General features: G+C 34.7%; 1 protein-coding gene across 4 annotated transcripts in view; it reads right to left on the bottom strand.

Annotated features, from left to right (window-relative positions):
- Positions 1-1470: 1470 nt before the first annotated feature.
- PWWP2A (PWWP domain containing 2A) overlaps positions 1471-13643 on the bottom strand; it is a 35449-nt gene continuing 23276 nt past the window's right edge. The window contains exons 3-5 of one of the 4 annotated variants that reach the window (XM_036750919.1): positions 7234-7354; positions 5376-5418; positions 1471-3867 (exon numbers count right to left, since the gene is read on the bottom strand). In XM_036750919.1, coding sequence (XP_036606814.1) covers positions 3790-3867; positions 5376-5418; positions 7234-7354 — 242 coding nt within the window. In that variant the 3' untranslated portion in view covers positions 1471-3789. Of the gene's footprint in view, positions 3868-5375; positions 5419-7229; positions 7355-13643 lie in introns of all 4 variants that reach the window. The other 3 variants (XM_036750921.1, XM_036750920.1, XM_036750922.1) reach the window with 3 other exon arrangements.

The raw sequence follows: 13643 nt of genomic DNA on the forward strand, positions 1-13643 counted from the left end.
GAAAACTTAAAACTTATGGAAATGAATATTGAAAACTGAAAATGAATTAAATGTTTTTTTAAAAAAACATACATTCTGCTTAGAAGAGGTGGGGGAGGGGGCAGGGATAACAAGGTGGTTGGAAATCAACCTTTTGACCTCTCTTTGATGACCCTAACTAAAGAGCCAATCGTTACCACAGAGCCTGGCACGTAATAGGCATTATAATAAATGCTCACTGACAAGGAAGAGATCTACCAAAATATCACCAGTTATAGACAGAATTATTAGCAAGTGGAGAAATACCTCATTATATACAGCTCTGATGGAAACACTTAGATTTATCCTATCCACCAAAAAGGAAGGCTGAATTAAGGGCCTAACACTTGTAGTTATTTTCCTGTTTCAAGCACTCCATCCCTTCTCTGGGCCTTAGTTTCCATCTCTGTAAAATAAGAGGGTCAAACTAGATCCTCGGTTCTTAAGCGAGATTCGTTAACTTTTTTAAAAAAATATTTTGATGTGTATTTGAATGATCAGTTTTCTTTGTAATCCTGTTTTGTTCTGAGTTTAAAAACAAGATTCTAAGGTGTCCACAGACTATACCAGATTGCCAAAAGGAGTCTGTGACACAAGGTTTTTAACCATTTTAACCAAATGGTCTCTAAGGTTCCTTATAGCTCAAAAGTTCTAGATGTTGTTGCTGTAGTGCTTTAATGTCATAGATAGTTCTTACTTTACATAGTGGACCGACCTACATATAATGTAATACAAATCTGCCCTCAGACTGGGGGAGGGAGCAAGGCAGTAAGGGGGCTTGCACATGGTTCCTGGACTTGGTGGAGGAAGGGAATAGGTGGGTAGGCAGAACTGGAGCAAGTCACCTGGTAGGGTCTGGCCAAAACCAAGACAAAGAACATGGGCTGACACATGGGACTTGGACATGGACAGACAAGAGGGGACAGGCAAACACTGGGCCCAGGGCCAGACACATGGGTACCTGAGCACAGCACCCTCAGTAAAGAGAGAAGGCAGGACACTTAGGAGGGTGGACAGAGTAGAGCAAAGGTCTCCCCTCTCAGGCTGCAGGTCTTAAGCCAAACCTTCCAGATGCCCATTCTGCTTTCACTTGGAGATTTTCAAAGGATTTTTAAGTTTGTTTGGTTTTTTGGTTTTTTTTTGGGGGGGGGGGGGAGTGTCAAGGGACAGGAACAGACAGTGAGCACAGTACTGCATAATAAAGTTATCTTGGGTATTTTTTTGGAATGTGGATTTCTTTCAGAATTCTTTATGTGAAGTCAAATTTGCATAATGCAACTTTACATAAAGCCAGAACTGTCTGTAGGTAGTTACAATGTGTATTTCTAGCATTCAAATCCTAAAAGATCAATCTCAAGATTGTTTCATACTTGAATGTACTTCAGATGATGTATAGTTAAAATCAACTTTTAAAAAAAAAGAAGGAAATTTTAAAAACCATTAATTTTAATATTTTAAATATAAAAAATCCAAGACTTTATTGGAATAATTGTTACATGACATTCTTTAACATTAAACTCTGAGCAAATTTGAGAGGTGATGCATGTTTTCCATTCAAGTCTAAAATGAAATAGGTATGTGACCATTTAAGATACAGATAAAAGTTAGCATGAAGCAGAGCTTAAATATTAAGCAACTAAAGCAAAGAAAGCAAAAAACAATACAGTACATCTACATTTTAAATATCACGATTTCATTTTTAAAGAAAAAAATGAAAATCCGGTTTGCAGTAAAACAACTTCAGTAACTGATCATTAGAAAAACTTGTGAATGTTTATTATCTAATTTGTCAGTTTCTTTTTACTTTACTATTTGTTCATTTCCCCCACCCAACCCCCTAATAAAGAATCCTCATTCTCCCTTAGATACCATGATTTTGCAGTCTCCATACAAGTCAAACTCCATCAAGTCCATAAGAGTTCTGCCTGTGTAAAGAACTGCAGGTGTCAGACGGAGCCCCAGTAGTAGGTGCTATTGGTTAGTGCTGGTGAGAGAACAAGACCGACTGGAGTTAAGCAGGTAGGAAAGTGCACTGCAGGGTTATTTTCCTAAAATGTTCATGTACTTAGCCAGGGCACTTCAGTTGTAATATGTAACATCTCTGCTGTTCCAGACCCTGAGCTTACCTTCCATTATGTCAAAATGGATACTTTTGTAATATGAGAAAATATCCAGGAGGCCAGGACTATGGCAAAACCTCAAAATTTAACTTTGTTTTATAATCTCTAAGCTTTCCAGAAGCAAAAAGTTGGATATACCTCCCTTGAGATGCAAAAATAAATGCTGAAGAACTCACCCAGAACCTTACAATATTCATCCTGAGCACCTGGGCATTATTAAAGGAGATGCCACGTGGACCGAAAGAACCAATTTCCGAATTTACACTGGATTATGAAAAATTAAGTAATGTGAGCTAACTGCTCAATTATCTGATATGTTGTTTTAAATGAGGTGGGTTTTAAATATATATATATATATTTATATATGTGTATGTGCATATAAGTAGGTGCTACAGATTCTCTTTCTGGTTTTAAAAATAATTTGATATCACCACTAAAAAATTTCACGTTTATTATAAAGTATGGCACCATTAAATATAAAATTGCTTTAGAAATTTAGTACCTCTAATAGGTCCATCTGGTTATTCTCATAGTATAATATGCTTTTCTTGTTCAACAAAAAGGGGGAGGGGAGAAGGAAATGGATTTCCATCTACATACCTACAAAAAAAAAGGCAAATAATTATGGTCACTATTATTAGGGATTCATGCTCCATGCATGAAAGGTTTGAAGCCATCTCTATGGGTCCATTCCTGCAGTCTTCCACCAGGCTTAACTCCTACTGATGTTAAGTAGGAATTTTTCTTGCATTTAGACTGGATAGACATTCCCAAAAGGAGTTCTTTCCAGATGTCTTCTCCAAAACCTAGAAAAAGTAACTTGATTTTCCAAACTAGGTAGAACCATCATCAAGGAAAGAAAATCATCAAATCCCTCCATAGAAACAGAAGTTAATCCTGTACACATTTTCATTCCCAAATACTAATTCTCACCAGTGAGAAAAAGCCACCTCCTTACTCCTATTCCTAGTTTGGAGAAAAAAGGTATTTAATTGTTAAAAGGTGCACAAAATGTTAAATACTGGTGGTAAATAAATAAATTTTAATATTTCTTAACAAGCAAACCTTTCTATTTAGAATGCTACATCCCTGCTTTAGGGGGAAAAAAATTCCCAGGAGATGCAAAGTTGTTCATTATCTCTCTACTAGGAAACCTTGGTCTTGGCTAAACCGACTTACAGCTTCAAGTAGTTTTAGAAGCACCATTTGCTCATATCTGCACTGACTAACATAAGCATTGGAAGAAACACAAAATGTAACAAAATCAAAGAAGGTTGAAAATGAAAAACAAAAGTCTAACAGTTCCTGCCATCATCCCATGTCTTGATCTTCAGGGATTTATGTCTAAATGGATTGATAAGAACTTCACAATCAAAAGAAGTTTTGTCAGTTATTCTTCAGATTTAAAATTCAAGTGAGTTCTTGCGTGTGCACTTCACATCATTTTCCTCCTCATCTCATGCATTATTTATTGCAAAAAGTTTTATCAAATATTTCCCTAATACCATTTCTTCAGTTTAATATAGAAACAATTTACAATTTACATGTAACCCTTCCAGGTACGTTGGATCTGTTTTAGTCACGGCTCTTCACATTACTCCTTGTTGAAGATTTGAAAAAGGAAAAAAGAAATCAGTCTCTCTAGTTTCTTTCAGTCCTGAAGAGCCGGTGTTCTCATGTGGCAGTGTAGTGAGTTCCAGGAAACCAGCCTGCTGCTAATGTCTTTGTGCTGAAATACAGTAAAAAGAAAAAAAAGTTGTTAGGCATAATTATAAACTTACATAAAAACAAAGTGCTATGTCATTCAAGATTTAACTCTATTTTTACTCCAACAACCCATTTTATTGTCATCTGGTTTATAAAATCAGTAAGTGAGTGTGCTCAGTTAAAACTTCAGGTCTTTAGTTTTTACATTAAACTCATAACACAATTGATAAAAAGAACATATATTATTGGTACTGTGAACAAAAGATATCAACAAAGAACAAATATTCAAGCTGAACCATGAAGTATCATTTTGCTAATGTGCATCTAACCAAAAAACTACAATATTTGTTCCTGAAGTAACTTTTTAATGTCAATTTATGTCAACATTTAGTCAACAAATATTCTAGTTTCCTATATTAAAGTATTTGTTACATGAATCTTTACCTATTAAAAGTGACTATTATTAGCTATCATTAAAAACTTGATTTAAAAAAATTTTGTTCAAATACTCTTTAAAATGTTATTTAAAAAGGAATTCATCCTATCTTTATGCATAAAATTACTATAAACAGGACCTGAAAGTCTGAGCATCTATTTCACATAAATATATATGTGTACCTACTTATACATATATATTTTACCAACATTTATCTTTTAAAATGTATTTGTGTACGTGTGTATACACACACATACACACACACACACATACACACACACACACACACACACATACACACACACTCCCCAAGATACAAAAGCTGTTAAATACAGTAGAACTACTCAACTATTTGGTACTTCTGGGAAGCAAAAGCAACACACCAACCCTACATTGCAGCAACAATTGGCACTTAATACACGTTTATTGGATAGTGATATTCATTGAATTTTTTATTTTAAAAAAAGACTAGCCACAAATCTTAAAAGCAGAGCCACAAACAAGTGGCAAAAGCCTTTGAAATGAGCTGTAAATTAAAGGGTCCATGTGCATGTGATGAGGAGAAAGGATGGCTGGTTGCTTTATCAATCTCTTGCAACAGACAGAAACATACACAGAAGCATCACCATCTAATAACATTATCTTCTAATGCCAAGACTGAGAGTACATAGGTATATCTAGAAAGCAAGCTAATTTTCTTTAGCTACTGTATTTGCATCTTCATTAATTTGTAAGCATTTTGTCCAAGCAAAGATATCCTCTAAAATAGAGAACATTTGCCTATAACAAACACAACAGCAGAAAGCATAAGCACATGTATACTTTACACAAAAGATAAATTTGATTTTGATGTGGTGAACCACCCCTTATCAGAAGTAACTTTCTCATAGACCTCACTAGGATGCCTAAAAGTTATCTGTATTCCACCCCATCCCCATGGGAAAAAAAATACAGCATGGGTATTTATATAATCCCAAAAAAACCATTGTGGTCACTGAATGATTCTCATTACGTAATTTAGAAGAATGAAGACTGAAGTCAAGACAGTAACACAAGAAATCAGATATTTAAGGAAATTATTGCTGTATCATTACCCCTTCCAAGATACGATGATCCACACAAAGCTGAACTCCAAAACTGATGGTCCACGAGAAAGAAAGAAATTTTTGTGAGGCATATTTTCTAACAAAATTAAATGACATTTACCATTGCCTAAGAATAAACTAGACATCATGCACAGAATTTAAAAAACAAACACCCCCACGATATTATATATCAAAAATTTCAAAACTGATTTATCATTTCTACTATTTGCCAGATTGCTTGGTGTTACTGCTAACGCGCAACAGAGGCCTTTTGCTTCATCCACTTGCTGGCTCAAGGCCTGTAAAAAATAAAACTAATGTGAGAGAAATATTATATTATAATACCCTGCATCAGTTTTTTGCTCAACCAATGAGACATGTTTCTGCCAGAAATACTTCAAATACTATGAAGATATTTGGGTTCAAGTTTAACCAACACATCAAGTCCACTCAAAAGGACAACTTCTTAGCTAGTTGGAATATTATTTCTGGAAGCTAAATTCAGCCTATTACAAGTCACTGCTCCTGAATGCAGTGAATGTATCAGTTGGACAGTTCAAAAGGTTTTTGTCCTTTGGCACTCATATAAGTCACAACTTTATGAATTTAGATGCTTCATTGTTATAATTATAATTCTAAAGCCTTTTTATTCATATAGACCTTAGGTTCAAATGCCTCAGAGGCTTTGAAAACTATTATTTATTTTTTACAAATGAGAAAAGAGCACAATGAGGTTAAATGTCTCGCCTGAAATCACATTAGCAAGTCAGGATTACATCCAGAAAGCTAGTGATTTCTGGTCCCCCATTCTTAATGGTGCCCCCAATTTTGCTTAAAAATTGCATCCAGTTGTGCATTCGCAGGTTCTTCCCTTGTGAATCTCAGTGTCTGTCTTCTTCCAATATTATGAACCATTTGGTTTCAAATTCAGTTGAAGGAAGCAAGCAAAGATGTAAAAGATTCATGCAGTTAATACTATTTAGGGGCAACTAAACAAACTTGTCCATTCTAGACCACAACAAATCACCTAACAGGTAGCCAGCCACCTTATATGGGTAAAAGTCCAGAATGTCCAAAGCTTTTGATCACACTTGATTTAGAATGTTCCAATTCAATCATCTGCTTACAATTAGAGCCAATATGCTTCTACACTTCCAATGCAACAATGATACTCAAATAGATTCTCAAAAATTCCAGAAAATAAGCAAATGTACAAAACATATCCAAATCTAAAGGCAACAATTAAATCCAAATCCCTTTCCTACCAAAGCAAGAGCCCAAAATCAGTCTAACAGAATAAGAACTACTCCCTTCGCACTAAACCTTCTCAGGATTTTATCAGGTGTCTCATTTAATATAATAAAATTTAAGGAACTAGATTACAACAGCATTTTGGCATTACCCTTTGCCACCCTCAGTTTCTATTCCTTTTATGTAGACTTTCAAAGATAAATTGACCAAGAATGTGTACAATAAGAAATAATCCAAGCAAACAATATCAAATTCAAATAAAAAAGAAAACGGCCATTGAAAATATTTAAAAACCACCACTTGACTAGGACTCCATCGTTACTAGTTATAATTATACAATATATGGCCCTGCATACCAATTGAAAAAGAAATAGGTCCAGATCTTCAAAAGTACACACATGAAGACTCCAGCCTTACTCTCTGAGAAGGGCAGGTATCATCAAGTAAACTTTAATTACAGCCTGAAATCTACATGAGGTACACAGGTACCAACGTCAATGAAAACAAGAAAAATAACTGATGAATTCATCAACTCTAACCTAGACTATTTGGGGAATGATTAAGCGATGACATGATGCCCCCCTTCACTTTGGGGCAGGGCTTAAAACAGACAGACCTGCCCGTTTCACTGTTAACTTCAATGCTCCCAATCTGAATCCACAGTGGTCTGTCAGACACTGTAAGGGAGCAGCAGGACTCGTCACTGTCTGATGTAATATGCTGCCATTTGTTGAGACCTATGGTAGAAAAAATCAAGTTAACAAAAATAAAGTAGTCATTCAAGTTTTTTTTTAACCCATTTTACAAAAAAAAAAAAAAAGTTTTTCTTTTTTTTTTTAAAGTGACCAGATTTCATTTGTCATTATGCATTTATGCTGAATAACTCTTTGGCTTCACAGAATGTATGTATAAATAAAAAGCATGATGGTACATAGAACACCAACAGAAAACAAAAGACTGTAAGGGCCTATGTACGCAGTTACAACTAAACTATAGAATAACACGGACGGATCTGCTTCCATAGCAAGAAAATTGGCATAAGAAGTTGCTCACAAAGCAAACTTAAAAATACAGGGAAAGTGGTGACTGTCATATTTAAAGTATATTTTTTACTTGAGCTTTGCTTTAACCTAAGAATAATTACAGAATATCAACATAGGATAGAAAGTCTTAAATATCCATGAATATGCTCAGAGCTTCTATTGCACAAAAATGCCCTGACTACTTGAGGCCCTTTCCTCTTAATTCCAGTAACCACATAAGCATATTTTTCCATGCCTAAAATTCTTATCATATGAAGTAACAGTTATTACTGGGTTTCCCTGAGTTTTTCTGAATAACAAACCTTTACTAAATGAAAGTAATGAAAATAAGCTATTCATGATTATTAAAATAACACTAAAGGTGTTGATGTTGATGCTTTATTTTGTAAAACATTCCATAAACATAATTCCATGAATTTGCATGTTTCCTTACTAAGCAGATATAAATGAACAACAAAATTTTTATTCCTTAAGAACTCATTTCCTCCTTCAGATTATTCATTTGCCTTTTAGAACCCATTATGGAAAATAACCACTGCCCATAGCTAATGTGATGATTATTTCTAAAAGTACTAAATAAGAATAACAGCAGAAACTCAAGAGAAAAAAAAGGTTCTATCCCCCCATAAGATATTCCTGATAAAGCACCTCAAAAGGAAAAATTTTAAAAACCTCAATTACAAATGGACTTTAGCTAGGAATATAATAATTGCAGATTCTAGGAAGAAGGCCATCTTTTAAAAGTGACCAGAAAAATACCCAGGTTTTATCAAAGTAATTTTGGTTAGATATTTTATCTTCCCTAAACCAACAATAATCACAATGGGGCAGAAAGAATTTGAAGAACTCTATAACTATTACAAAATTTGTTTTTACAGGTCCCTCTTACACTAACAAAGAGTGCTTAGTACAATATTGAACACTTAAGACATTCCATAAATATTCATTAAATTGTTAAACTCAATTGCCATCCCATTGGCTTTATAATTTTATGGAAATATAAAAAAAAAAAGAAGTCTACATACCATGTTGGCAATATACAAAGTGAAATCTAGCTCGGTCACTAGCTATACAGTAGCAGTACAGGTAGAATTTCAGTTAAATATAGCTAGACAACAGGAGAATTATGCTGGCCCAGCCACAAGAAAAAGGAAAACCAAACCATGTGAAATGAGGATAAAGTTAATCTCTTGGCCTCAAATGACTTCTGCTCTCTCTAAGTTATTTCTTTTTCTCATCTCTAAAAATCAAGGTTTAGGTCTAAATGACATCTAAAATCCTTTATAACTCATTTTCTGAGTAAAAGAGTGAAATGCCATAGGCCCAATGAATGGAAGGAATTGAGATTTCTTCCATTAATGTTTGCGACAGGTTTCTCATTATAATGTGAGCCCATAAAGACTTTGCCTAGGAGGTAATCTCCTGTGTAGGCCAGTAAAAGGAAAAAAACCCTTTGGATGGGCAATGACTAGGCAAAATGGTAACCAACACTGTGAAATGACCACCTTTCCTTACAGGGGCTGGGGGAGGAAAAGAGCGATTGTAGTAGAGAAAAATGCAGATTTCATGGATGCTACATACTACAGCCTACAGAGTGAAAAAAAAAAAAAACAAAACCAACAATGCCAGTTATTTCTAGGAAGAAGCAACAGAAAAAAGGGCAGTGGAGAACAACCGAAGACCAAAAATCAATCTCCTTCCAGTGGTGCTGGAAAGGGGAAGAAAACAGAGAAGGCTTTGGTGTAAGCCCATACTTAAAAATAAAAATTTAGAATACATACAAGAATTCATCTTGTTACAACTAAATGCAAAGGGGTAAGTTTTCTCTGCTCACAAGACAAGAGTATAATTGAAAATGGGCAAGGGAATATACAACCCACTTTAGAAGGGTTAGGAAGTTTTCTATTCTGTAGTAACCAGTTATTTCCTCATGGTTTTAAAAACCATTGAATGTAATTCCACCCCACCCCAGGTTCTAATTTGAAATTAAGCACTTAAAAGAGAATCAAATGTTTAATAAGCAGAGCTCCCATTAATACCCAAAATTGGAACAGGCCCTTGCTCACAATTACCACTTCCCAAGAAGGAAAGAAAAATATCCTTCTCCTTCCTATTTGTCAGCCCTTCCCTCCAAAATCCAAGAAGCTAAAGTTCTTGTGATGTGGATGCATCTCAGAAAGGGGAAAATGAATCTCACGCTGAATATATGCCACCAAAAAAAAAAAAAAGAGGGAGGGGAGTTTGCAGGGGTTTACAAAGAATTCCTAAGAATAATTATCTATTGCTTTTCAATCACTTTTGAACCAGTAATGTGGCTTAAAATAATGAAATGCCACATTTCCTGCTGAAATGCATAATCTACTGAAATGAACTGATTCATCCATACTACATGATAGCTCAACATGCAGAAAGGAGCGCCATCATCATACCACATTTTCTCCAATTTTACAATGGACTCTAAAGAAACAGTTTAGTACTAAAGAGCTGAGATGAGACATCTGAAAAAAGACCTAAAAGGCACAGGTAGCCTGTAAATCTATGCAACAGAATTCAATAACCTGTTCCTACCCACTATATTCTTCAGCAGTCTTTACAACTGGCCTTATGGTCATCTTTTTTATTAGAGACCCTGCTTCTACTTTAACTTGCAGGATTTTATCTTCAGCTCTGACAAACTTTCCTAATTTTTTTTTCTCTTCAGGTTTCCAGAGAGTAGATGCTTGATAAAATAAAATACCTCAGATACTAAAAATAATTCATCCAAAAAAGAAAAGGAAAAAAGAAAGTGTGGTACAGAAGAAAGAGTTCTAGATATGGAGTTAGAATCCTAACTTTTCAACTATCTCTATGACCTTGGACAGACAGATCATTTAACTTCTCTGGACTTGTATTCTCATCTGTCCCAGGTCTGTATATATATGATCCCTTTAAAAAGAGTATAAGGAAAATATGAGGCAGCCATGAAGAGAAAGCACAATGGATTTAGACTTGAGAGAAACTGGGCTTAAAAACCATTTTTATCACTTACTATCTGTCACTGTCAATCAATAAATATTTATCAATTGCCTACTACATGTCAAGCACTGTCCTAATCTCTGAGAATATAAAGGCAAAAAACAATACCTGCTCCAAAGTTCAGTTTAATTGGAGAGACACTGAAAAAAATGAACTAGTATTAAAGGGGATGGCAAAAGGCTTTGTAAAAGCTGGGATTTTAGTTGAGACTTGAAGAAAGCCAGGAGGCAAAGATGAGAAAGGAGAATATCCTTGGCTTAGGGGACTAAAACCAGTGAAAATACCTGTTTAACTATGGGCAAGTTACTAAACCTTCCCGGAGTTGTTTTCTCATCTGTAAAATGAGAAGATTGGACAGATGATATTTAAGATCATTTCTAGCGCTAAATCTATCCAATGATCAAATAATACACAATAGGTTTTGCCCCAAAACATCTCAACCTTTCCCCACCCAAAGGTAGATATGTATCTCCAACTCTGAATCAGACAGGTTATGTTCTTCCCCTCTGGATATATGCAACCCATTATCTGATCCAAATTCATAGTTATAAATGAATGTTTTATATAGTGTGGGGGAAAAATAGGTTAACAAGTGGGCTACTAGACTATAAACTCCTTTTGGACAAAGTGTCATAAACATCTTTGCAAACTCACCAGGCTGTGGATATACTTTACGTTCAACAAATATTTTCTGAATGAAAGGAGGCAGAAATGGAAACCTACCATGTCCATTTTTTAAGGCAAGTTTCACCTCACTAAGATTCCAGGCCCTCACCCATTATATATCCAAAACTTTCCTCCAGATTTGTGGTATCTCACATTCCAACAGAATATAGGTTCCTTTGTTAAACGTATGAATAATTGGACTTTTGCAGTTAAAGAATATGGACGTTTATGGGGCAGCTAGGCGGCACAGTGAGTAGAGCACCGGCCCTGGAGTTGGGAGGACCTGAGTTCAAATGTGACCTCAGACACTTGACACACTTACTAGCTGTGTGACCTTGGGCAAGTCACTTAACCCCAATTGCCCTGCCTTTCCCCGTCTAAACCCCCCCCCCCCGAAAAAGTTCTATCTGGAATAAAATCTTTAAAAAAAACATAAAAAAAATGGACATTTTTAAAATATATTTTCCCCATTACACTAACGATAAGCATATACACTACTACACAATATCCAAGTATGTAATGGAGAAAATATTAAAAGTTTTTACATCATTATGTTACTATAACAAAACATAACATTCCATGCCTAACACAAATCAGTAGATAAACTAAAAATTTTACCCTATTTGGGAGAACGAGCCTTAAAGACTCATCTAGAATGGTCTTTTAAAAATTCCAAGGGGGAAATGTGACAAGATAATAATTTTGAGTGAGATATTATAGGTCATTTAGTTCAATCTTCTTACTTTTGAGATAAGGAAACTAAAGTCTCAAAAGGTTAAAATGACTTACCTAAGGTCACATAGGCAATTAACAAAATCGGTGCTCCCAACTAGGTTGCCTAACTATAAATCTCATACTACTCCATACAACTTTCATTTATTCCTCATAGCCCCCAAGCCAAAAATTATAATCTTAAATATTATTTACCCTAATTTATAAATAGTTCAAAATTAATCACTAATGCAGAAGGCTTACAAGTAACTACTGTCTGTCTTTAAAATAAAAGAGTATCCATAACAGCTCATCATGTGATAGGTTCTACAGGTAATAATAACCAATTCACTTCCGACTCATATATATTTAACAGGTTGGGCTTCATTCAGTTATGATTACTTTTCTGCTGCGTGTGTGTGTGTGTGTGTGTGTGTGTGTGTGTGTGTGTGTGTGTGTATTCACCCAGACAAAAAGTTCTAACATATTCCACCTAGGAAAAACAAAATTTCTTCCAGATTCTTTTACAAAGGCTTTAAAATTGAATATTTGCCCAAAAGGTCAGTAAGTTTAGATACTTTTTTACAAAGTTGCTTTAATACACAACTACAAAAATTCTGCTAAAATATGAACTATATTTCTAATTCTAAGGGAAAAGTGTATTAATAGCCGAAAAACTTGAACTGTGCGCTCATTTCTATACAAGTTTGAAAACCAACACAACCAGTTAACTCGGCTAAGCAACGTATATTCCACTGCTTAGATTTGCAGCTAGATCTCTGAAGAATTAAAAGAATGTGACAGATGCACTAAAGTAATGGACACACTCCATTAATAGAGTTAGATGTTCTTTTTCCCCATTCTTAGAATCTTAAAAAGAGTTCGAGGAAAGTTTTTCTTTGGAGCAAGTCTTTCTCACCTTTAAAAACTCAATTTTTAAAAGCACCAAACTGTTTCCTAATATTACCACCAGCATTTTATGGCAGCACACGCTTTTTTCAAAAATAGTTATGTACATTAAATTTAAGGAGAAAAACACAAATATCAAAGAAAAGTGCTGCCTGACAGAGTTTTCTTTTCTAGATATCATAGAAGTTTCTAAGTCTCATCACCATGAGTCTTCTCTACAGCTCTTGTTTAACCCTTGATGGAATCTTCCATACTTTTCAGTATAATTAAAGATGCACTCTCTCTGTAAATTATTTTAAATTCAGTAACTACAGGGCTTTTAAGAAAATATTCAAACTAGACACCAAAAATCAAGACTTTACTTGCCACTATTCAGTCCATCTCTTTAAAAACTAAGAAAAGTACCTGAAATCTTAGAAAAGTGAAATGTTGAAAACTAAAAATAATTTTTTAAAAAAGGAAAATTAAAAGTACCTGGACTTACATATGTAATTTACATGTCAAGCATACATGGTCAAAATGAATTTAATTATGAATTTTTAATTAAATTCTAGAACTTTAAAGCTCTGAAGAGCATGATATAGAACTTGGGGGGGTAGTGGGGGGTAGAAAGAGAAACTCCCTATGTTGATTCACAAATTATGCATGTCACTTTTGCACACGGAAAATAAAAACCATGAAC

Source organism: Trichosurus vulpecula, chromosome 3 (assembly GCF_011100635.1).
Source record: "Trichosurus vulpecula isolate mTriVul1 chromosome 3, mTriVul1.pri, whole genome shotgun sequence".
NCBI classification, from domain to species: Eukaryota; Metazoa; Chordata; class Mammalia; order Diprotodontia; family Phalangeridae; genus Trichosurus; species Trichosurus vulpecula.